The following is a 26,622-nucleotide window of genomic DNA, read 5'->3' on the forward strand; positions in this document are numbered from 1 at the left end:
TCTTGTGAATGTGTATTTTAATTTGTTTCAGTCTCTCCTATTTAAAAAAAAATTAGTTCAAAGAATAGAATATATATATATGTGTGTGTGTATATATATATATATATATATATATATATATATATGGTAAACATTTTTCACTCCTGTGTTTCACTCTGTGCTATAACAGGAAATGCATTTCTGACACTTTTAAAATGAGCAATCACACGTATAATCAACTTGGTTAAAACTTCCTTCCTGGTAACTGCAACACTTCCTCTGCATCTGGATACGAAGGGAGACCCAGAAAAGCGGAAGAGTTTAGAGGCACACTGGGTAGATTCGAATTTGTTTTGTTTTCAAAAATTAAACAAATGATCCTTCAGCATCATCACCTCCGCTGCTTTATCAGGTATTACTTCCTTCTATTTTTTTGCCCTTTGTTGGGTCTGACTCGGAATAGTGACACTTCCGTCTGGGGTAGAATATTTTTATCTGGAACGGTTGTCGGTTCTTGAGATGATACTACCACTGAATGCCTCCGTTTCATTGTCTGGCCAGACCTATACGTGTGGATATCCATAAGGTTCCGGCCATAGCTTTGCAGGTGCATCTGTCCTTTTTGTTTGTTTGTTTTTGTTTGGGAGGAAGAGGGAGGGCACAGGAGCTTGTGCCAGCCGGGTTTTACGTTCTCACAAGTGCATGCTTAGCGATTATCGTGCTTAACAGTGTTTCTGATGTCTTCTCATAAGAGGAGAAAGCTTCATAGCCTCAGCCATGAAGGAAAGCAGTGAGTATTTAGCCAGCCTTTTTTTCCTCTGTGTCTTGTATCTTGTAAGACTGTTTGGTAGCACTGAGGCAGAAGTTATTGCTGTGTATTTGTATTTTGCCTCAATATGGAACTATTTTGTTTCAGTTTGTTGTCAATATAAATATATCTTGTGGTTCTCTTCTTTGGTTGTTATTCTACAATGTAGCAACAGACCAAACAGTGAATTAAAAGCTACAAGAGATAGCCCTCTGGAACAGTTGCTTTCTGTATTTGCTGAAGATAACTTCATAATATTTTAAGAGAGGGACTATTGACTTTATAAGTCAGCTTAAAAGTCAAGATTTGAAACTTGTCTTTTTTATCTTTGAATCAAACTCTCCTTTTTGGTATATATCAAATGGTCCACTATGAAGGAAATAAGTAGTTATGAGTCTCACTAACGTTAGTCATTTAAGAGAGTAAATGACAATTTTGGAAACAATTTTTGTTTCAGTATTTGATTCTTATGTGGAACATATCTTACAACCTAGGGATACTAGATATTAAAATCATAACATCTTGTTTGTATTTCAATTTTAATATTTTTAATATTTCAATCATTATTTGAAGTGTTTCCTATTGCATTCTGTCACACTTATACTGAAATGCTTTGTGTGGAGTAGGTACTTACTAAAGGCTTGAGGAAAGTGAATTGATGAGAATCAGTTTGTGAATTCTCATTATAGAGATGAAAACAGGAGAGCAAAAAGGAAGTTAAGTGATCGATTGGGGTCCAAATAACAGGTCACTGGAGTCCAGAAATCCACCCTCCCATCTGGTGGCTTCTCCACTATCTAATGCAGGGGCAGATGGAATGAATTGGTACAAAGTTAAAAACACCTGATTGTTCATGCTAGAAGAGTACAGCCTTGGGTGACTCCCCTAAGATACTGCTTTAATGTAACGATGACAGCCAGAATGACTACCCATTTCGTGATTCAAAAATTCAAGTATCTGCAAAAGTTCTTGCTTGCGACTTCACCAATTCTGATGTTTTTGAATATTATCAATGAAATTACTACCTTTCCTAACTAGAAAGAAAAAAAAAAAAGAAAGAAAGAAAAGAAAAAGACAGACAGGAAGTTGACTAGGGAGGAGATACCTGATCCAGACAGTTTGAAAGTCGAGAATGTGAAGCGTGGTTGGGCGAGGTATCTCGGTCCCAGAGAGAAGTGTAAGAATGAACAAAGATGAAACAGGTTGAGGGCGTGTTGTCACAGTGTGGGGTTTCAGCATCTCACGCTGCACCTTGAAAATTAGAACGTGATCATTTAACTGGATGATTTTATTCATCTATCCATTTCAGTATGCTTAAGAACAACGCTTACCACCTTGAGCCATTATAAAGTGTCAGGGACTGTGATGGATGAGTGCTTCACATCTCTCTCTCTCTCTCTCTCCTTAATTAAAGTTTCAAACATAAGGTACCTGATTGATGAACCCCCATGTACCTATCGCCCATGCCGAACAAGCATATTACCTTTTTTAATCCTCCCCTCCACCCTCTGAGGTATCACTAAACCCATCTTACAGGTGGGAAACAGGCGCAGAGATTCTCTAACTAGCTCAAGTCACCCTGATACTAAGCGGTGGGACCAGCATTCCTGGGCCCCACTTCCAAAACCCCTGTATCTTCGGGCGCACATCACTGCCTTCCTCTACCTTCTCCTTCTGCCACCTCGTCGAAGAGTGTTAACAGAAAGTGCCTGTCCCGTGACCAAGCCCTCTGTGTCTCCACTCCCAGGTCGTGCAGGGCATGGAGCTGGACAACTATGAACAGCCCGTGGTTCTGAGAGAGGACAACCGCCGCCGGCGCCGGAGGATGAAGCCGCGCAGCACCACGGCCAGCCTGTCCTCCATGGAGCTCATCCCCATCGAGTTCGTGCTGCCCACCAGCCAGCGCAACAGCAAGACCCCCGAGACGGCGCTGCTGCACGTGGCCGGCCACGGCAACGTGGAGCAGATGAAGGCCCAGGTGTGGCTGCGCGCGCTGGAGACTAGCGTGGCGACCGACTTCTACCGCCGGCTCGGCCCGGACCACTTCCTCCTGCTCTACCAGAAGAAGGGCCAGTGGTACGAGATCTACGACAAGTACCAGGTGGTGCAGACCCTGGACTGCCTGCGCTACTGGCAGGTGCTGCACAGGAGCCCGGGCCAGATCCACGTGGTGCAGCGGCGCGCGCCCTCGGACGAGACGCTGGCCTTCCAGCGGCAGCTCACCGCCCTGATCGGCTACGACGTCACCGACGTCAGCAACGTGCACGATAACGAGCTCGAGTTCACGCGCCGCCGCCTGGTCACCCCGCGCATGGTCGAGGTGGCCGGCCGCGACCCTAAGCTCTACGCCATGCACCCGTGGGTGACATCGAAGCCCCTCCCGGAGTATCTGTTGAAGAAGATCACCAACAACTGCATCTTCATCGTCATTCACCGCAGCACCACCAGCCAGACCATCAAGGTCTCTGCCGATGACACCCCAGGCGCCATCCTCCAGAGCTTCTTCACCAAGATGGCCAAGAAGAAGTCTCTGATGGATATCCCCGAAAGCCAGAGCGAACAGGATTTTGTGCTGCGCGTCTGCGGCCGGGATGAGTACCTAGTGGGTGAAACGCCCATCAAAAACTTTCAGTGGGTGAGGCAATGCCTCAAGAATGGAGAAGAGATTCACCTGGTGCTTGACACGCCTCCAGACCCAGCCCTGGACGAGGTGAGGAAAGAAGAGTGGCCACTGGTGGATGACTGCACGGGAGTCACTGGCTACCATGAGCAGCTGACCATCCACGGGAAGGACCACGAGAGTGTGTTCACCGTGTCCCTGTGGGACTGTGACCGGAAGTTCAGGGTCAAAATCAGAGGCATTGATATCCCCGTCCTGCCCCGGAATGCTGACCTCACAGTTTTTGTGGAGGCAAACATCCAGCATGGGCAGCAAGTCCTTTGCCAAAGGAGAACCAGCCCCAAACCCTTCACAGAGGAGGTGCTCTGGAATGTGTGGCTCGAGTTCAGTATCAAAATAAAAGACTTACCCAGAGGGGCTCTACTCAACCTCCAGATCTACTGCAGCAAAGCTCCGGTGCTGGCTGGCAAGACCTCTGCAGAGACTCCCAGTTCCGAGTCTAAAGGCAAAACTCAGCTCCTCTATTACGTGAACCTGCTGCTGATAGACCACCGATTCCTCCTGCGCCACGGGGAGTATGTGCTCCACATGTGGCAGATATCTGGGAAGGGAGAAGACCAAGGGAGCTTCAATGCTGACAAGCTCACGTCTGCGACAAACCCAGACAAGGAGAACTCAATGTCCATCTCCATTCTTCTGGACAATTACTGTCACCCAATAGCCTTGCCTAAGCATCGCCCCACCCCTGACCCCGAAGGGGACCGGGTTCGAGCAGAAATGCCCAACCAGCTTCGGAAGCAACTGGAAGCAATCATAGCCACTGATCCACTTAACCCTCTCACGGCAGAGGACAAAGAATTGCTCTGGCATTTTAGATATGAAAGCCTTAAGCATCCAAAGGCATATCCTAAGCTGTTTAGCTCTGTAAAATGGGGACAGCAAGAAATTGTAGCCAAAACGTACCAATTGTTAGCCAGACGGGAGGTCTGGGATCAAAGTGCTTTGGATGTGGGGTTAACAATGCAACTCCTGGACTGCAATTTTTCGGATGAAAATGTAAGAGCCATTGCAGTGCAGAAACTGGAGAGCTTGGAGGACGATGATGTTCTGCATTACCTCCTACAGCTGGTCCAGGTAGGGATTCTGGTGTTCTCAAGGAAGCACTCTTCTCAAAGAGTTTATTTGCATGTGCACAGGCACCCCATTCAGTTGTCACCAAATGCCCTTTGCCCATATAGCGTCACAGTCAGTCAATGGAGATCTGATGAAGCCACTTCAAACAGTAGTAAACTGTTCCATTTACTTTTTTTACTGTCTTTGAGGCATTGCCAACAATCATTTTGAGGACATAGTATTTTGCTTTTTAGGAAAACTGGCCCTATAGGAGTAGCTTGTTCTCATTTACTATATTAGTGACAGATGCGATTAGTGGAATGCTCCCTTGTACCAAGGCTCTGAGGCTGCAAGTGATTTGCATGCATTTCGTGTATTATCACACTGAACTCTCCAAACAACTATGATGGAGGTCAAATTAACATTTGCATTATATATATATGGAAACCAAGGCTTAGAGAGTCTAAGTAATGTGCTCAAGGTCACATACTTTTAAAAAATCAGACCAGAAATCAAACCCAGGCAGATTGCCTCCAGGCCCTGCTCTTTTCTCTGCCTCCAATTTCCTGCATCAATCCAGGGTGAGGGGGGTACCTGGGTGTATCAGTTGGTTAAGCGTCCGAATTTGGCTCAGGTCATGATCTCGGGGTTCGTGAGTTTAAGCCCTGTGTCCGGCTCTCTGCTGACAGCTCGGAGCCAGGAGCCTGCTTTGGATTCTGTGTCTCCCTCTCTCTCTGTTCCTCCTCTGCTCTCTCACACACACTCTCTGTCTCTCTCTCAAAAATAAACATTAAAAATTAAAAAAAAAAAATCCAGGGTCAGGATAGTGTGTCCCAGAGAGAAAAGCTCACCCTCTTTAATCACGCTTATCATAATTCATAGAATAACATCTATCTGGGTGGGACCTCAAAAGCCCCTCTCTCCAGACAGGTCTGGTATAGGATTTCCACTCCTGTTCTCACACCTTTCCAAGTAGTCCAGAAGGACTAAGTGATTTGCCTAAGGTTTACCTAGGAAGTTGAAGAAAAAAGGAGGCACAGTTCTGCACACCAGAGCACTTCTGAGACCATATTGTGCTGTTTAACAAGGAAGAGGAAGTAAAGGAATTGGAACAGAATGCTATTTTAGAGTGCAGACATGTCCCTCCATTAATTCAACAACATGTACTGTGCACTTCTGGATGCTAGAGAGATCAGTGATCACAACAGAGCCTGTCTCTGTCCCCCTCTAGCTTGTGATGTCGTGGGGGAAGACTGACATTAAATGCATTAAATGCATACACATACAAACAGATATTTCATAACAAATTGTGCAAGTGCTCTGGGGGAGATCTGCAGGGTATTATGACAAAATAGGCAGGGGTCCTGGAGATACTTAATTTAGATTGAGGAAACCAGGGACAGTTCTGAGTAAGTGATGTTTGACCTGATCTCTTTATTTATTTTTTAATTTTTTTAAATGCTTATTTATTTTTGAGCGGGAGACAGACAGAGCATGAGCATGGGAGGGACAGAGACACACACACAGAATCAGAAGCAGGCTCCAGGCTCCGAGCTGTCAGCACAGAGCCTGATGCGGGGCTCAAACTCACGAACCATGAGGTCATGACCTGAGCCAAAGTCGGATGCTTAACTCACTGGGCCACCTAGGCACCCCTGACCTGAGCTCTTGAGGATTAGCCACTCTTAGTGTTAGACACTAAACTCTGTAATCATTATTTGTAATTAGAGAAAGGCCCTGGAGTTTTCTGAGCATTTTGAATATTCTCAACTTTAACTCTGAATCTTTGCCTTCTCATTAAGCAGATACTTGAAACATTACACCTGACCTTTGCCTTCCTCTGTTAAATGTATCTAATAGTTTTCTCTGCCCACTAGTTCAGATAGTGACATAAGACAAATGAAAATGAATGAAAATTAATTCACTAATGAATTATTTTTCATTGTCATTTTCACAAGTAAATTTTGCAGAATTGGAAAATGAATCATGTTCTTCTTGGAAATGTTTTAAATGAAAGAGGTCAATAAGTAATATTAACATTGAATTTGTGGTCATAAATTTGAAAAAGAGTAGTCATTTGTAAAACTATTTGAGACATTTTCAGATATGGCTGAATGACTCATTCCTGATTAAAATGGTCTCCTAGTTGAGATCTGCATTGTGTTTACAGAAGTGAAACACGAATAAGGTTGAAACGACTCACGTTTGAACTGGAAACTTAGAAAAACAATTCTGAAGTCTGTACCAGTGGCCAAATAAACCACATTCTCAGAATTCAGACCTTAACGGCAGCTACAGGCACCTACCGGCCCACAGCCATGAAAAGCATCTTTGAGGAGCTCCTGAGTGGCTCAGTCAGTTGAGCGTCCAACTTTGGCTCAGGTCATGATCTCATAATCGTGGGTTCAAGCCCCACATTGGGCTCTGTGCTGACAGCTCAGAACCTGGAGCCTGCTTCAGATTCTGTGTCTGCCTCTCTCTCTCTGCCCCTCTCCTGCTCACACTCTGTCTCTCTCTCTCTCTCCCCCAAGAATGAATAAACATTAAAAAAAATTTTTTTTTTAAAGAAAAGAAAAGCATCTTTGGAAGCATGTCAATATTGATCATTTCCAAACTGGAAAACCGGAGTAAGAACTGGAAATTGTACCAAGAACCACACAGGCCCTAAAAGATAAAGTGGAATGGGAATTTCTCTTGTTCCTTGGGGGAAAAAAAAAAAGGTAGACCATTTCTTTCTATCTGTAAAGAAAATACTGAGATATTTCATTTTAAGCCTCTCTTTATGCACACACACGATATCAGCCTATAAATCTATCTACACATCTGTTAACAATTTAAACTATATTTGTTAGTCTTGCCATAAAATTGTGAACTATTGCAGACTTACTGTAAATACTAAGAATGGTATAACAAATGTTCCTATACCCACCATTCTAAATTATTTTTTTATATTTTATTGGTGATTTTCTTCAGTCATAGAGCTGTCTGCCATGCAGGTCAATACCTCTATAACAGCCAAGTGATACAAAAACTACAAACCCTAGGAAGCACATAAAATCAGAGACTTTTCAGAAAAAACTCTCTGTATACACTGCCGCATGGCAGAGGGTAGTGATCACTCTGTGTGGATGGATTCAGGCCTGCTGTTTACTTGGAGTAAGAGCCCATGAGGTAGCGTGGTGACCTGCCAGCGAGATGTGAAACACACATCTTGAGCTGAAGGGAAGCTATAGAATTTTTACGATCTTCACCTCTAACATATTTTTCTTGTTATATGTTGCGTCTCCACTGTGCGTTTTCTTTCCAACAACCTCTTTTACATTCCTCTTTTAAGGATGTGTTACAGTCATCCCCATATTTCCCCTCTATCCTTCCAATAAGTCAAGTAAGCCCTTAATGGGAGCCAAAGCCTAACCTTTGACGGTAGCAAAAGAACATACCTGGAGTCAAGAGTTCTGGTTTCTAATCCCAGTCCCTAAGCAAGTGGCTCATTCTGACCCAAAGTGTCCTCAAAAAGAAAGGGTTGAGTGAAGTGACTGGTAAGATTGTCATCAGCCTAGCCAGAAAAGACCCAGTAAGGCAGAGTGCTTTTCCTCCATTTCCTTTTTCCCCTGATTAACCAACACAGAAATGCAGTCCTACAAATGCCCCTGTGTTCTTCCTTTAGGCTGTGAAATTTGAACCCTATCATGACAGCGCCCTCGCCAGATTTCTGCTGAAGCGTGGCTTACGAGTAAGTACTTCCACTTTGAGAATAGTGTGACCTTTTAAAAGTCAGCGAGAACTGACTGATAGAGCATTAGTCACAACTGTTCGCCCTTCTTGTTCCCACCTTCAGAACAAAAGAATTGGTCACTTCTTGTTTTGGTTTTTGAGAAGCGAGATAGCACAGTCCAGACACTACCAGCAGAGGTTTGCAGTGATCCTAGAAGCCTACCTGAGGGGTTGTGGCACAGCCATGCTGCATGACTTCACCGACCAAGTGCAAGTGATCGAGATGCTACAGAAGGTCACCCTTGATATTAAATCGCTCTCTGCTGAAAAGTATGATGTCAGTTCCCAAGGTATGGTGCCTCTATTTCCAATGCCATTATCCCTGCGATTCTCCTTCCTTCGGGGAGGCAGGCTGTACCTTCCTAAAGGAAGCCAAGAACACATTTTTCAATCTTCCATCTTTGTGGAGTAAGCAAATTTAAAGTCCTCCTTTTACAAGTTCGTATTTTTTAAAACTATGGATATATGCTAATGATGAATTTATAATAGATGTTGAACTCTTTGAAAAATTTAAAAAGCATGCAGATGTAAGGTGTATATTTAAGAACAATTGCAGGCCTGAAACTAATATTATACTGTATGCTAACTCACTGGAATCTCAATTAAAAACTTGAAACTAAAAAAACAAAAACAAAAGCAAACCAAAAAAACAGAACAGTTGCACGCACACGAAGATTAGTTATTTGCAAATATTTACTTTTTTCCTTCCTTTCAATATATGTGTGTAATTTTCAAATTTTCAGTCTTTTAAAGAAATGAATTGGGGTGCCAGGGTGGCTCAGTTGGTTAAGTGTCCAACTTCAGCTCAGGTCATGATCTCACATCACAGTTCGTGAGTTTGAGGCCCATGTCGGGCTCTGTGCTGACAGCTCAGAGCCTGGAGCCTGCTTCAGATTCTGTGTCTCCCTCTCTCTCTGCCCCTCCCCCACTCACACTCTGTCTCACTCTCTCTCAGAAAATAAGTAAACATTAAAAAAATTTTTAAAAAAGAAATGAATTATTGAGAAGCTTTTTAAATTTGTGTATATATATTTATATATGTCAGTATACTTCTATTTTTTATATATATTTATATAGAGATCAGCATAATTATACACAGACATATATACCTCCTCTCTGATGTCATTTCCAATATGATCTTATCCCTAATAAATCCTGTCCCTGCCCCTAGGAAAATTAATCACTCTTTCTCTGTATTCCCCTAGGCTTGGGTTGATACTATATTAAAATATAGTCATTGACACATCTTTCTGGTCTGGTAAACTGCATGAGCCTTGAAACTAGGGGATATTTTTTATTCATTTTTATATACATAGACCCAGCACTATGGCTCATAATGGACACATATACTAACATAGTCAGCTAGTATTTTGAATATTCTGAATTTCCACTTTTCCCCTTGAATTCTTTTCCAATACACCAATAATGTTCTCTCCAAAAAAATAATCGTGGTCATAATCATCTTACTTTTATTTTCATTGTAAGTAAGAAAGGGAAACACTTGTACCGGCCTCTAGTATGTTATCCAGGAAGAAATTTTTAACCTATATATTTTGTCTTAGAATTTAGAATTCTAAAGAACTCTTGAGTTTGAGGCTATTACACTGTCTCCACATAACCTGACTTCTTCTTCTGAAAAGAATTTATAGAACCCTAACTGAATTGCATTTAATATGGTCCTTGAATGTCTGTTCCCCAAACCAAATGGCAGTTCAAAGTTTCACATCTTGGGAAGAGAACAACAGTATATATTCCTTAGCATTACCTTCAGAATATCCTTCCCTACCTGATTGTCTTGGCCTCCCATATCTTTACTCGCATGCTTCTATCCACTGCTGTAGTATTGTGTACATGGTTGTATTGCTCACAGTAAACCTGACTTATCTCGCCACGTCTTATGGTTAGTTCCTCAAAGACAGAAACCTACACCCTTTGCTCCCATTCCACACCAGACCAAATGTATAGAATGTTATGAATAGACGTGGCCTCAGGAAATGCTATAGATAATGTCGGTGATTATTTGAACTCATGTAACTTTGTGCACTTCTGACAATTACAGTTATTTCACAACTTAAGCAAAAACTTGAAAACCTGCAGAATTCGAATCTCCCAAAAAGCTTTAGAGTCCCATATGATCCTGGACTGAAGGCCGGAGCACTAGTGGTAGGTATCACCTCGATGTCCCCAAGTGGTCTTTATGTCTTGTAACTGTCTGTGCACGCTTCACAGGGCCTTGTGGGTAAAAGCTAATGTTTCTGTAGAGACAGAGAAGCTGGAAAGTCCCTGGACGGGCTTCTGTCAAGCCTTTCTCTAACCACTAGCTCCTCAAAGCCTCAAAACCAGGCAGTCTCCCATCCATTTTGTTTTAAATCAGCTTTCTTAAGGAATCATTTACATATAATAAATTTTGTTTGTTTTAAGTGGGCAGTGCAATGAGTTTTGACAAACGTATGCAATCATATAACCACCGCCATTGTAACCAGGATACAGAACACTTCCATAGAGACGTTATAGGGAAGGTTCTTTCATGTTCCCTTGCAGAGCTAGTCCTTTCCTCCTTCCATCCCCTATCCTGAACAACTGATCTGCTTCTGTCATGTCATTTTCTAGAATTTCATCAAGTGGAATCATACAGTATGTAGTTTTTGTATCTGGATCCTTTTACTTAGCATGGTGCTTTTAAGATCCATCCACATTGCTGTGTGTGCCATCTGTTCCTTTTTATGACTGAGTAGTAGTCCCCTGTGTGGATATACTATGCTTTATTTTCCATTCACCTTTTGAGTAAATATTTAGCAGTGAGATAATTGAGTCATGGTACATGTGTGTTTAATTTTATAAGATACTGCTGAACTATTTTTCCAAAGTGTGTAACATTGTATATTCCCACCATCAATGTACATGAGTTCCCACTGTTCCACATCTTTGCCAATACTAATTATCACCAATCTTTTTAATTTTAGCCATTCCAATGGTGAAGTGGCATCTCAATGTTGCATTTCTGTAATGATGTTGAGTATCTTCTCATGTGCTTATTTTCCATCTTCTATTGAGAAGTTTCTGTTCACATCTTTCATTCATGTTTAATCTGGGTTGCCTTCTTGTTTTTGAGTTGTTTATATATTCTAGATACAAATCCTTTATCAGGTATACATTTTACAAATTCCAGTCTGTGGCTTACCTTTTCATTTTCTTAGTAGTATATTTCAGAGAGCAGAAGGGTTTTTAAATTTTTATTAAGTCCAATTCATCACCTTTTGTATAGTTTGCTTTTGTGTATCTAAGAAACATTTGTGGGGCGCCTAGGTGGCTCAGTCGGTTGGGCAACCAACTTTGCTCAGATGATCTCACAGCTCATGGGTTCAAGCCCCATGTCGGGCTCTGTGCTGACAGCTCAGAGCCTGGAGCCTGCTTCAGAATCTGTGTCTCCCTCTCTCTCTGCCCTTCCCCCACTCACACTCTGTCTCTCTCTTTCTCTGTCTCAAAAATAAATAAACATTAAAAAAAATTTTTAAATAAACATTTGCCTAATCCAATAATACTCAACCTGGAGAGACACCCCCAACACACACACACACACACACACACACACACACACACACACACACACACCAGGGAACATTTGGTAATGTCTAGAGGTATTTTTTACTGTTACAACTGGGAAAATTCTACTGGCATCTAGTGAGTAGAGACCAGGAATGCTGCTAAACATCCTACATTGCACAGGACAGCCCCCCAACAACAATGAATAATCTAGCCCAAAATGTCAACAGTGCCAATGTTGAGAACGACTGCCTAATTCAATGTGACACATATTTTTTCCTGGAAGTTTCATAGTTTTCACTCTTACATTTCAGCCTTTGATCCAGCTTGGAGTTAATTTTTGGGTATGATGGAAAGTAAAGATCAGGTGTGGTTTTTTTGGTATTGAATATCCAACTTTCCTGGCACCATCTGTTGAAACACCTCAGCGCTTTTGTCAAATATCAACTGCCCGTATATGTGTCGGTCCATATCTAGATTCTCTAGTTCACTTCATTGATCTAAATATCTGTTACCTAGTGCTCGGTTCGGCAGCACATATACTAAATATCTGTTACCTCATGCTCTTGGTTACACTCAGATAATACACCACTTCATGTGTGCATAAGAATCTTACAACAGTATACTTCCATTAACTTCTTCCCGACCTTTATGCTATTTTTGTCATGCTTTTACCTCCTACATATGTTATAAACCCAATAATAATTATTATTATTGCCTTAAATAGTTAAAAATAGATTTAACAGACTTAATAGATTAAACTTACATATGTAAATGTATATATAATATATATAAATATAAATATATATATATATATAAATATGTCATATAGATATAGACATAGACATAGATATAGATATAGATATAGATATAGATATAGATATAGATATATAGATTTGACCACACATTTACCACATTTTGGGACTCTTTTTTTTTTTATTTTTTTTTAACGTTTATTTATTTTTGAGACAGAGAGAGACAAAGCATGAACGGGGGAGGGTGAGAGAGAGGGAGACACAGAATCTGAAACAGGCTCCAGGCTCTGAGCTGTCAGCACAGAGCCTGACGCGGGGCTCGAACTCACGGACCGCGAGATCATGACCTGAGCTGAAGTCGGCCGCTTAACCGACTGAGCCACCCACGCGCTCCCTCTTTATTTCTTTGTAAAGGTTTGTGTTTCCATCTGGCATCATTTTCCTTCAGCCTTAAAAATTTCTTATAGTGCAAGTCTTCTGGCAAGAAATTCTTCCAGCTTTTGTTTGTCTGAAAACCTCTTTATTCCACCTTCGTTTTTGAAAGATGATTTCCCTGAATATAGAATTCTAGGTTGGCTTTTTTTCCTCCCTTTCAGCAGCTTTTTCTTTGGGCTTGCATATTTTCTGTAAGTTTCCTGTCATTCTTACCTCTGATTTCTGTATGTGTCTTTCTTCCCCAGGCTACTTTTAAGATTTTCTTTTTGGTACCATGGTCTTCAGCAATTTGATTAGGATCAGCCTTGGTATAGTTTTCTTTATGTTTCATTTCCTAGGGTATGTTGAGCTTAGATAAACAGCATAGTTGCTCTGTAGTAATGGGCACATGGGAGTATCAGAGCCCTGTAGGAGTGAGGCATGCAGAGGACAGGATCTGTCATTGCCTCTTGGACACCTCCACAGACTCATAGGGTTCCTCGGAATACAGTTTGAGAATCCTTGCTTTTAAGTGTTATAACATTTGCAGATTTGGTAAGAACGCTTTCTGTATTTTTACCCAAATCATTGAACATCATCTTCCAACTAGGACTTTGTTTTTTGTTTTTTCAATTTAAATGCAAGTTAATTAACATATGTGTAATAATGGTTTCAGGAATAGAATTTAGTAATTCATCACTTACATATAACACCCCATGCTCATCCCAACAAGTGCCCTCCTTAATGCCCATCACCCATTTAGCCCATCCCCCACCCACTTTCCTCCATCAACCCTCAGTTAGTTCTCTGTATTCAGGAGTCTCTTATGGTTTGCCTCCCTCTCTACTTTTATCTTATTTTTTTCTTCCCTTCCCCTATGTTCATCCATTGTGATTCTTAAATTCCACATATGAGTGAAATCATATGATATTTGTCTTTCTCTGACTTCTTTCCCTTAGCATAATGCATTCTAGTTCCATCCACATTGTGGCAAATGGCAAGATTTCATTCTTTTTGATTACCAAGTAATATTCCATTATATATAAATCCCACATCTTCTTTATCCATTCAAAAGTCAATGGCTCTTTCCATACTGTGGCTATTGTCAACAGTGCTGCTACAAACATTGGGGTGCATGTGCCCCTACAAATCAGCAATTTTTTATCCCTTGGATAAATACCTAATAGTGTAATTGCTGGGTTGTAGGGTAGCTCTATTTTTAGTTTTTTGAGGAAACTTCATCCTATTTTCCAGAGTGGCTATACCAGTTTCCATTCCTATCAACAATGCAGTGTTTCCCTTTCTCCACATCCTTGCCAACATCTGTTGTTTCTTGAGTTGTTCATTTTAGCCATTCTGACAGGGGTGTGAGGTGGTATCTCATTGTGGTTTTGATTTGCATTTCCCTAATGATGAGTGATGTTGAGCATCTTTTCATGTGTCTGTTAGCCATCTGGATGTCTTCTTTGGTAAAGTGTCTGTTCATGTCTTCTGCCCATTTCTTCACTGGATTCCTTGTTTTTGGGATGTTGAGTTTGATAAATTCTTTATAGATTTTAGATACTAATCCTTTATCTGATAGGTATTTGCAAATATCTTCTCTTCCAACTAGGACTTTGTACTGGTTGTTTATAATAATATTTTGCAAGAGGATTTACACGTCCACGATATGTGTTCATTATATGTAGGAAACATGTGACTATTTCCTTACAGATTGAAAAATGTAAAGTGATGGCCTCCAAGAAAAAGCCCCTATGGCTTGAGTTTAAATGTGCTGACCCTACAGCCCTATCAAATGAAACGATTGGCATTATCTTTAAACATGGTGATGATCTGCGCCAAGACATGCTGATTTTACAGGTATGCTACCATTAAGGGATTTTTTTTTTGTTCAATTACCTGAAAAAAGAATTCTGTATTTGATCTAAAAAATGCCTGCTACTGATTTTATTCCCATTCTCCTATTTTGTCCATGTACAGTGATCGAAGATTTTGTAACAGAGAGTTGGCACTGGGGGAACATGGCTGTGGGCCATTAGATATGTGATCTAGTGAGCATCCCAATGTTGTCTATTCCTGAGAAGAAGCATACCCAACTTTCCCATATAGCCAAATATGTCTCCCTCACCTAACCTCTCTTTTATACATCCCATTCCTAGTGTAGTAACATAAAATATAGACGTATGTACCCCCCTGGCATCCACTTTATTCATATTTATAGACATATCTGTGCACCCACAAGTGCTCTCCTTATATACTTCACTTTGATCTACATCCACATCCACAAACTCAAGGGAATGATTTGATAGGAAGGAGACAGAAGAATGACACATAAGTGACTGAAGAAATTGTGCAGTTAAGTAACAAGCATGAATAAGTTACTAGACCAGAAGGTGGACAGTAATCAATGTTAATCATTTTGCATATTTTCTAACATTTCTGGATCAACTTTAGCTTTGCAAACCTGGAAAGTAATCTTCTCCATAGTCCACCGTTGTAGAAGTAACACAATTCCTAATACTTAATGTGGTTTATTTAAAATAAGCAAACCTCATTGATTTAAATGTAGCCTATTAAAAAATTGGTCATGTTTTCAATTCTCTCTGTGTGTTTCTGCTTGTACTTATTTCTAATATGGAAACAATAATACCTCTTGCTCTCTTTTCAAGAATACTATGTGTATTGTCCTGGAAGTATTAAAAGAAAGAAAGAAAAAGAAATCCTTCAAACCTTTTGAAGGTTTGCTGCCTTTCAAATAAATCCATAGAATCTTCTGATTCTTGGCAGACAAACTCTTCAGAAACACAAAGCATCACTGTGTTCCTCTCCTTTTGAGGGGAACTTTGCACTTGCCCTTTATGTACTTGTTTCCCTGCTGAGGCACACTGCTTGGCAGGTGAGGGCAAGTTAGGTGAGGTCTTGAAGCCTTAGTCTCTTCATGTGCAGAATGGGAATATTAATCATATTCATATTATAGGGTAAATGCAAAAGATTAACACAAAACAGCACTTGGTAAATTAGCAAGCATTCTCATCAGTGCTAGTGTTGCCTTGGTTTAGCCCCAGAGTGCCTTATGGATAAAAATTGCTAAGAATGGTAGGGGAGAACACTTTGTTGTGATGGTAAAATATACATAAGTGGAGTGGAACATTTGAATGCTGAAACACCACTGCAACCTCTCCCCACACGAATTCCACGTATCCTCTTCCCCAGGGTCCATCTCAGGGACCAAAATTAACAGGCTCCCAGGGAAGGGGAACTTTAGAGCACCAGGTTGATAAATATAGTTGTGACTTACAGATTTTATGCTGACATATATTTTGTGTTACCAGACACAAAATACATGTTGTTTTTTTAAGGGAGAAGAAAAATTATTAAACCAATGTAATGGAAACATTTTTGTGTTTGATGTCTAGATTCTACGAATCATGGAATCCATTTGGGAGACTGAATCTCTGGATCTGTGCCTCCTGCCATATGGTTGCATTTCAACTGGTGACAAAATAGGTATGTGATTACCTCAGGAGATGAATATACCACTCAGCTTGTTCTAAAAGATCGTAAGTCCTTTTTTTAAAATGTCTAGTTATTTTTGAGAGAGACAGAAACAGAGAGAGACAGAGAATAAGCGGGGGGGGGGGGGGGGAGGGTGGGTAGAGAGAATGGGAGACACAGAATCCAAAGCAGGCTCCAGGCTCTGAGCTGTCAGCACAGAGCCCAACACAGGGCTCAAACCCACAAACTGCAAGATCATGACCTGAGCTGAAGTTGGATGCTCAACTGACTGAGCCACCCAGGCACCCCCCTAAGCTGAGCATCTGACTTTTGATTTCAGCCAGGTCATGATCCCAGGGTCATGGGATCGAGTCCCACATGGGGGCTCTGAGCTGAGTGTGGAGCCTGCTTAAGATTCTCTCCCTCTCTCTCTCTCTTTCTCTCTCTTCCCCCCCGTCCCTACCCCGCTTGTGCACACACACTCTCCCTCTCTCTCAAATAAAAAAAATATTGAAAAATAAAATAAGGGATCATAAGTCCTTTAGCGTAGGCATTTAATAAGTGAAAAATTACAATCATAATCCAAATAGAAAAGGAAGAAAATGTTCCAAGGTTGGTGAATGTGACTCTTGATTTAATATGGATCTGTTGAAAATACATGAATGTGTGATTTAAATCCCTGTGACTATACATGGAAATGATTTTCATAAGAACTTGTTCCCTCCTCTTTACTTCTCCACCTCTAAACTGTAACTCGTTTCACTGCACATAAAACCTCTCTCACAAATAACGTTTAAAAATAGACACAAAGATCTGTCACTTATTTTAATATCTTAGAATTCACATTATTGAAACTATTACATACTCTACTCTTAGGTGCTTTTACAGACATTTAACATTTTTGTTTCAAACAGACATATTTTTATTCAAGTTTCCAATCCGAGAACTGTACAAAACCACTTCCATTTGACCCTGTGATTAAAAAAGGAAAAGGCACCGTTTGCCAAGCACATATGCTCAGCACATAAGTGCTTTTACTTATTGCCTTTGAAAGCCAACCTTTCCTCTTTTCATTCAGGGACTGAAAGCATGTCCCACAAAACTTCTGCATCCTCCTCCTTTTCTTTCTCTCTCTCCTAAGAAAACCAAACCAGGGAAATAGCCGCCTGGTTGAAAAGCCCTCTGCCCTCCTGTCAACAGAGACCCAGCCATTCCTCCTCTGGGTCAGGCGCCAGGCCCCAGTGTCCATCAGCCTCTGTGCATCTTCTCATAGGAATGATCGAGATCGTGAAAGAGGCCACGACAATTGCCAAAATTCAGCAAAGCACCGTGGGCAACACGGGCGCATTTAAAGATGAAGTCCTGAATCACTGGCTCAAAGAGAAATGCCCTATTGAAGAAAAGGTGAGCTCCAGCTTTTCCCGCACTCTGAAGGCTCCTTATGAGCTGTCATTCATGTAGCAATAATGGGTTTGCATTTACAAAGGATCTACCGATGTCGTGCCTCCTGAGGTTTGGCAAAATACTTGTGAGGCCGTGGGGGTTTTAAGTGCCTTCCCGTGTGACACAGCATATCTGTGTAAGACGGAAGCTCTCAGTTCAGAATGCCAGTGAGCATTTGTTTGTCCTTTGACTATCAGGCATGCTTTGCATAAAATTTGGTTCTATGAAATAACTTGGTGGGCATTTTTTACGACCACCTCCTTTTGATGTTCGGCAGAAAAATCTAGTTACCGTGGATAGGTCCTTTCCTACCTGGGAGATGCCACATATCCTCCAAAGTAATTTCTGATGTACCTCTGCACTCTGAATGGTAAATTAGAGATCCTGAAAACATCAGTTTCACCATCCTTGCGAAGTACACATGCTGAATCCTTCACAAGCTGCGTGGTTAGGCTGGCTGTTTGGCTGCTGTTTCAAGTTCTGCGGTACAGGATTACCACTTCTCATTTGCATGGTTAGCAGCCTTTTGGGTAGGAAATATAATTAGCAGCATTTATTAGTCTGTTATATGTGTGGATTTGTGAACCCATGCATACGTGAAGTGGTCATAAGCAAAACATATGTTCTCCACTGAAGGAGAAATTATTATAGGTTCTGTAGCATTGGCAAACGATGGCATGGAGAGGAAATGAACCCTTTGATTAAATTACCATTGCTCTTTGACTCTCGTTTCCTCCATGTGCTATTGTGAGTCACTGAATCTTCGCCTAGAATGTAAGGAGAGCAAGGAGAAAGTTGGCATGTAGCAGATAGGATGTTAATGAAATCAGGTGCCATGAACTTGAAACTGGTTCCCAGAATAGTACCTTTTTGGAAGTCGTTTATAACAGATCCACACTGCTCATTGTAGCTAGAACACAACTAATGTTCAGATGTGTCTAATTAGTTTCAGGCAGCAGTGGAGAGATTTGTTTATTCCTGTGCTGGCTACTGTGTGGCTACCTTTGTTCTTGGAATAGGCGACAGGCACAACGACAATATTATGATCACAGAGACAGGTGAGTTTATTTATTATAATTTGTTTTTACAGTGGTAAAACATACAGGAAATAAAATTTACCAACCATATCAACCAGTTTTAAGTGTGTAGTTAAGTAGCATTAAACACATTCACCCTGTGGGGCCCCTGGGTGGCTCAGTCTGTTAAGTGACAGGTGTCGGCTCATGATCTCACAGTTGTGTGGATTCAAGCCCCACATTGGGCTCTCAGCCTGGAGCCTGCTTTGAATCCTCTGTCTCCCTCTCTCTGCCCTTTCCCCACTCATGCATGTGTGTGTGTGTGTTCTCTCTCTCTTTCAAAAATAAACATTAAAAAAAAATTTTAATACATTCACATTACTGTGCAACCATCAGCATCATCCCCCAGAACTTTCTCATCTTCCCCAACTTAAACACTGGCCCCACTGAACTGGTACTAACTCCCCATTTCCCCTGTCCCTCAGCAGAGAGTAATATTTAAAGAGTTTAAGGTTGGAGTACACATCTAGAAGTCATTACTATGTAGGAATATAGATGTTGCGATCACCCCAGAGAGGAAGAAGATACCAGAAATGAGACCTAAGAAGGAAAAGCGATTAGCTAGAAAGATAAGTAGGGGCATATCCCAGAAGCTGGTGAAGGAGGGTGTGATCGATAGTGTCAGATGTTACACAGAAGCAACAAAAAGAACTCCCAGACATCCTTAAATCTGAGATGCTCTGCCTTCCTAACCTACCTCGTGTCACGAGTTCACTGACCACTCTGACCATGGTCAGTATTGGCTGCCGTGCCATGAAAAGTATCTCTAAGAAATTTGGACCAGTTTAAAAGTAGGATCCAGAAAAAGCACCATATTGAGGTAAACTGCTTACTCTCTGTGAGAATCAAAAGACATCACGTATTTATGGACCATACGTATGATACAGGCTATCTAAACAAGAAGAGATGATGGTAATCATGGTAGCAACAGCGACAGTGGTAGAAACTGACTCAAAGGAGATTCACAGTGATGTATTTCTATGGTGCTACTCAAAAGGAAAAGGTGAATGCCTTCCCCCACCCCCCATCCCCCACCCCCACCAAGCAGAGCAAACCATCAGTCTATCCTGAGTCATATAAAGGGCATAAGAGAGTCTCGGGCAAAATGATGACAGATTAGCCAGAGAGTTCTGACTTCTATTTCTAAGAATAATTCTCAGACGAGACGAGAATTTTTTTTTAATGGCATTTGGCTGTCATCTGAAGAACACCAGAAGGATATCAAAAACACACTTGGTTCAAAGAGTGCTTTGTGGTTACTACCATACACACCTGCTAAGCCGAAAAATATCACAAGCTGATAAAACAGTGTAAAAATAGCTCTCTCGCCCAAGATAGCTCATTTTCAGGCAACTTAAAAAATATCTCAGGAAATAAACAAACCAGAGTGTTGTTACAAGTGCTTATGCCCGCGTAATGATGTCAGACATTTTCTTCTCTTAAGGAAATCTATTTCATATTGACTTTGGACACATTCTTGGGAATTACAAAAGTTTTCTGGGCATCAATAAAGAGAGAGTGCCATTTGTACTAACCCCAGACTTCCTGTTTGTGATGGGAACTTCTGGAAAGAAGACAAGCCTGCACTTCCAGAAATTTCAGGTAACTGGCCTCCCTCTTCATTGCCTCTGCCTCCTCCCAGAGTACCAATCAGATAGTGCCTTCAGAGCACAGCAGCCTTCCCCCTCACTCCACGTTAAGGCTTCTCTGCTTCTGCCTACCCTCCCTCCCCTCTGTTCCCTCCATTCCATCCCTGAGTACAAAACGTGGTTTCCCATCTAAAACCAACCAGGAAGCGAGAGAGAGCATTCCGTAATCAAATAGAGAGCAAATAGAGAATGCCAGGATGGCACTGTGCCCAAAAGGGGCTGTCAGGAGGAGCGTCTGGTAAGCAGGTTTAGCCTTTGAATATTTATCAATTCAAGACTGTCTGGAAGATCCAAATTCCACATGTATTTTTTCAGGACTCTCAAACAATTGTGAGCTTCTGATTTTTGCTGCAGGTGTGCGTTTATCAGGTTACTACAGAGGGAATTCTGGCCGCACCACTGTATGTAGTCCCCTTTCGGTGAAGGACAGTCTCTTCCCTCACTTGATCCTGTCAACTCCACTGCGGGCTGTACAGAAAAGCTCAGGCCTGTCCTGCTTACCTGTAAACAAGCTCCTGCATGGGTCACCCCATCTCCTTGGAAGTGTTCACATCCTGCTTTCTTTGTCACTCCTTCCTGGTCTCCATCCACTTTTGACTATCAAATATTTCAAAAACGCAAGGAGTAAAATTTTCACGCTTGCAAATTTAATAACTGTGAAGGAACAGACCTTGAAATTACTACGTAATGACTACATAAAATACCTATTTATAGCCCACACAGACACAAAACAGATCAGTAGAGGCAAAGAGGGATTCCTTTATATGCACAGGCGCCTTGGGTCACCTTTAAAGAGTGCCCCCGCCCCCTGCCTTCCCCACTTTAGGCCTGTCTTAAACCCAGTGTGGCTTGCAATTAGGTCAGGAACAAGCCTTTTTTCAGAGTCTCTTCTTGAGTTCCCTGTTATCCTTGGGACATGGCCTGGGCCTTGAAATTGCGTGGAACAGGAACTAGGATGTATGTATTGTTTTGAAACCTGCCTGTTCTTGTTTGTTCTCCCGGCTGATTTCGATTTGATTACAGGACTTACCCGTCCTCCAGCCCCCACAGTTCTAGGAGCCCTGTCAGAGAAACTGAGATCTTTGGGGCCAGATGGTCTTAGGATTTTTTAGTGTGTTGTTTCTGGGTAAACTCAACTGGGTTTCAGACTATTTCCAGGGATTTGACACATTTCAGTCCTGTTTTTCTTTAAAGTTAAAAATCACATATGTTGACAACTTCCTGGAACAGAAAAATGGTTCCAAAAATAATAATAATAACCTGGAAGAATTTTACCATTTAAAGAAGTGGGGGACACTCAATTCTCCTGCAGAGGAGGGGGTTCATCTACCTAGCTTCAAGCACAGCGGCAATCGTGCCACCAGGAGAGGCAGGCGCAAAGGCATCCGCCCTCGCTGGCAGGCTCTCCTGCTTTCTGTGCCTTCTCTTCCTTTTTGTCAGCATCGCTCCCCAGAATGACCACCCAGAGCGCCCCTGCCACCCCTAAAATCCCAGCGGCACTTCTTCCTGTAATCTTCTTTGTTGTTAAGTTTCAAAATATTCTTTAATGAAAAGATTTGGGATGTGGGAGGCCAAGGAGAGCTTGCTCCCGGCCCCAGGCAGCTTCCACTCCAAGCATGAAACCTTTGCAAGGCGCCTTTGTGCCAACCTCTTGGTCTGGGGCCAGTTCTCCGTCCCTGTGACCAAAGCTGCTTTCTTAAAATCACTAAAACCTCTTTTTTTTTTTAAGGGATTTTTAAAGGGATTATTTGAATGAAATGTGTAGAATGCTTCCCCCAGTGCCTAGACCACAGCAAGGGTCTTCCAACTTTGAAAACTTTTAAGTTGAGAAGCCCTCTTAGAAATGAGATCTCAAGTCCAACGGCAACATATGAAACACAAGAAAGTAGTAGCATTGTTCTGGTTAAAGAGCACGCGGGGATCCAAGCTCTGCCTGCTTGCCCCCACCCCCCAACCTGCGCCCTTGTCTGCCCCCACCCCCCCACCGGACAACAAGAAAAACAGTGGACATATATACATCTATGTGTACAATTATACAGACACAGGCTTTCTAAAGTTTCCAGCTTGATAAAGATGAGCAGCAGGTTTTTCGTCATTTGACTCAGACCTTGTGACAATTTTTTTTTTAAACACACTACTAAGCCTTCCGGATGTTTTTCTGTTTTTTAGTTTTATGTTCCCTTTTTGAGATGACATCCTTCAGGCTCTGGGAGTACATCTCTAAACCCTCTAAATAGCAACGCAGGATCTTGTATACTAAAACTGCCACTTTTAGGTAGGCTGGGAAATGTTGTATATATTTACATTTTGAATCAAAGGTGTCCTCATTTCCAGTGAACCGCTAATTTTGAATGGGAAGGTTATTTAATGCATGCAGCACATTTAAATAACCTGTTAGGGAGGGTGGATAAAAGCTGACCCACTTTTTGTTAAGGGTGAGGTGAGCCTTCCCCACAAAGATTTAAAAATATATCTAGCTCTTGGCTGGTGGATAGAAGGCCAGAAAATGAAAGAGGAAGGCACTGTTTTATCCCACCCCTTTCTTTTTTCCAAACTACTCAGTTTAGCCCCGGACCATATTAATAAATTGTTTCTAGAATAGGGCAGACTTCGGGAGCAAGCTGCAATCGGACAAAAAGACATAAAACCAAGGCGTACTTACTACTTGAGTCCAGGAATATCTGTTAGCCTGCGGAGCACGGTCCTATACACCAGGTGCTAAACATGTACATTTCAGTGGTGACGATGTTGATAAATACATTCTCTTTTGAAAACTCTCTCCCTTACTGAAGAGTGAAAAGAGAAAACAATATTTTACCCCAATAATTTATTTTAGAACCACTTTGCTTTAAATGTCACTAAACGGTTTTAGAACATAGATTACATGCAAATACATTTATATCATTAGCAAGTGAAATTTGCCTTCCCCTTTATTTTTATATAGGAATGTGGGGGTTCGTTTCTAATTTTAAAAGTAGTAAGTGTTTCTTTTTAAAAAGCCAACAAAATATTTAAAATATCAGAAGGATATTAAGAACCCATTATCCCGCCTTCCAGAAATAACAGTCAACATTTTAGTGTTTTCCCTTCATTCTATTATTTGGTATTATACAAGGTTATAAATTAACCAGAATTTGGTTAAAGACGGAACTTTACAGATACAGTGTGACTCCCTATAAACTGTTCAGTGGCTTCTCACCTCACTTTGAATAAAATCTAACTAAGCTTTCCCTACAAGGCTCTCCCCACAGTCTCTCATTTGGTCAAGGTCACAGTGGCTTTCCTCCACATGCTCCCCATTCCTGCCTTCTCCCTGGAACACCCTCAGATCTCAGCCTCAATGTCATTCCTCAGAGCAGACCCCCAATGAGGTCCCTTGAGTTACCCTTTGCCTCAGCCCCTGCATGTTGCCTTCACAGCACCTATGACAGCATATCATTATATGTATGAGTCTGTGCAGCAGGACCACCCCTGACCTGACTCCCTCATCAGGGACCTGAGACCTAGTGAGCGCTCAGTGGTTATTTGCTGAGTGGAGGAGAGAAGGTTGAGGGGGGGGGACAGTCTGGAATTGGTTAGTGGCTGGATGAGGCCAGGCGACCTCCTTGGATTTCCTCCTTCTCCATAATACATTGTATTCTGTGAGTTTATGAAATATCAACTCAGGCATAGATTGACAAGCTCCTGCCACACATATGTTAATAAGCCTTCAAGATACAGGTTAAATATCTACAGATCAGAAGAGGAAGTAATCCTAGTTATGAAATCTGATGTGTTTTTTTAAATGTTTATTTGTTTTGAGAGAGAGAATGTGTGCTAGCTGGAGAGAGGCAGAGAGAAAGAGAGAGAGAAACTTAAGCAGGCTCCACGCAGTGCAGAGCCTGACATGGGGCTCAATCTCACAATGATGAGATCACTACCTGAGCCAAAATCAAGGAGTCAGACTCTTAACCAAACGAGTCACCCAGGCACCCATGAAATCTAACATTTTATTAAATTATACAAAAATGTGGGGCGCCTGGGTGGGTGGCTCAGTTGGCTGAGCATCCAACTTTGGCTCAGGTCATGATCTCACAGCTTGTGGGTTTGAACCCTGCGTCAGGCTCTGTGCTGACGGCTCAGAGCCTGGAACCTGCTTCAGATTCTGTGTCTCCCTCTCTCTCTGCCCTTCCCCCACTCACACTCTGTCTCTCTCTGTCTCAAAAATAAGTAAGAGTTACAAAAAATTTTTTTTAATTATACAAAAATGTAAGTGTCACATGGTGCCTGTTTACATTTTTGTGGAGAGTTCCTTAACAATATAAATATACATATTTTTCCCCGATTGGATCAGTAGCTCATGCCAAGAGAACAGGACACACAGTATATACCTATAGTGTACTTTCAATATGGAACAGTTTCCAAGGAGTGTGAACAACTTGGCCTAGTATATAAACAACTATTTTGAAGATGTTCTTTGGACACAGGCACTAAGCAAATGTATGTTCAATACAGCTGAAGAAACCAGGGGAGCCCAATAACACCTTCACAGGTGCATCGACATAAAGCAGGCGGCTTGATGAGCATACTTAAAAGGAAGGCATTTGCCCCTAGATGTCACTCTTAAGAAACATTTTATAGGAGAGTAGTCTGGGACCTATTCGTTGTGTTATTTTAGTCTCGGGTGCAGCTTTATCAGGCCCTGCCTGGTGCCCACCGCTGGCGGAGCTGTCCCCACCCCAGGGTGTACCCCGGAGCCTTCACCTGCAGGCTCAGCCCTGTGCCCAGTCTCCATGCAGTGTCCTGACCTGGGCTGTTAGGAAACCTTTATTCAAAGTCTATCTCTGCTGCCATCTTGCTCTCATCTTGGATCCCAGAGTCTTTTAACTACTTCTGCCTCAGTTAATCCACCTCTAGGACTGGGGTCCTGCTCCCTCCTGCCACTTGCCTTGTTGGAAATGCAAGTACTCCCTCCACAGGGACCTCCCGGGCCACAGGGACCTGACCATCTGACCACTTCTGAGGACTGTGGTCCCCTCCCCATTATTTCCCATCCCTGTTCTCTGACTGCCCTTGTGTGGTAACCCTGCACTGGTCTACACCAGTAGCTATCTATACTTGTAACCTTCCAGGCTGGGCTTTCTCAGCCTCCTGCTCCATCCTGTTATAGTCCCCAGGCCCTGTTCTTCCATATCCAAGATAGCATACCATTTCAACACACACTTCTTAACTACCCGCTACATTTCAGGCCTGTGCCAGGCCCAGAGAAGGCTCAAGACCTGCTGTGTAGCAAGGCAAGATGTCTTTACAGTTGAATAGCCTTCCAATATGACTTGTTCACAGATTCATCCTGATTTTAAAGCATTGAATCTTAGCATTCCTTCATCGTGTGTTTGCAGATGCCCAACAGTGTTCCAGACTCTGTTCTGGGCACAGGTGGCCAGGAGCACAGCCCTGACACACTGCAGAAGACACACACACACACACACACACACACACACACACACACACACAGCTTTGTTCTAAGGATTGCAAAAGTGGTTTGCAGGGGGAGCAATCCTGCCCTGGGGGATGGAAAGGGACTGCCAGTGAAGGGTTCTCATCAGCCCTTGATAAGATCAGTTCCATTTGTTAGGCAGATACAGGGAGGGGAGGAACACCCAAGCAGAAAGAATAACATTAGCAAGGGCATGAAGTGCGTATTTAGTATCAGTATTTAAGAACAAAAAGTACAGTTGTTTGGTATGGTTGGAACACAGGTATTGATGTGAATGTGTCCTGGAGTTTGGGTCAAGAAAGGAGATCTGCATTCCATTTGAGGCAGTGCAAGGGCTGGATTAGGGGGCAAAGCAAAGAAGTCATTTAGAGCTCAATTGGTTAACCACAAATGACTGTAATAGAGGCCTACCATAGGTCAACAGGGAGATGACAAGTTTATCTGTCAAACTGCCCACAATACACTGAATTGATAAAG

The 26,622-nt window shown here is 42.1% G+C and overlaps 1 protein-coding gene across 3 annotated transcripts in view; it reads left to right on the forward strand.

Annotated features, from left to right (window-relative positions):
* Positions 1–244: 244 nt before the first annotated feature.
* Positions 245–26,622, forward strand: part of PIK3CG (phosphatidylinositol-4,5-bisphosphate 3-kinase catalytic subunit gamma) — a 33,577-nt gene continuing 7,199 nt past the window's right edge. The window contains exons 1-10 of one of the 3 annotated variants that reach the window (XM_053218619.1): positions 245–391; positions 2,535–4,541; positions 8,188–8,253; positions 8,359–8,584; positions 10,354–10,457; positions 14,720–14,866; positions 16,423–16,513; positions 17,775–17,905; positions 18,891–19,002; positions 20,465–20,622. In XM_053218619.1, the coding sequence (XP_053074594.1) occupies positions 2,547–4,541; positions 8,188–8,253; positions 8,359–8,584; positions 10,354–10,457; positions 14,720–14,866; positions 16,423–16,513; positions 17,775–17,905; positions 18,891–19,002; positions 20,465–20,622 (3,030 nt within the window). In that variant the 5' untranslated portion in view covers positions 245–391; positions 2,535–2,546. Of the gene's footprint in view, positions 392–415; positions 587–611; positions 770–2,534; positions 4,542–8,187; positions 8,254–8,358; positions 8,585–10,353; positions 10,458–14,719; positions 14,867–16,422; positions 16,514–17,774; positions 17,906–18,890; positions 19,003–20,464; positions 20,623–26,622 lie in introns of those variants that run through there. The other 2 variants (XM_027071678.2, XM_053218620.1) reach the window with 2 other exon arrangements.

This window comes from Acinonyx jubatus, chromosome A2 (genome assembly GCF_027475565.1).
Source record: "Acinonyx jubatus isolate Ajub_Pintada_27869175 chromosome A2, VMU_Ajub_asm_v1.0, whole genome shotgun sequence".
NCBI lineage: Eukaryota > Metazoa > Chordata > Mammalia > Carnivora > Felidae > Acinonyx > Acinonyx jubatus.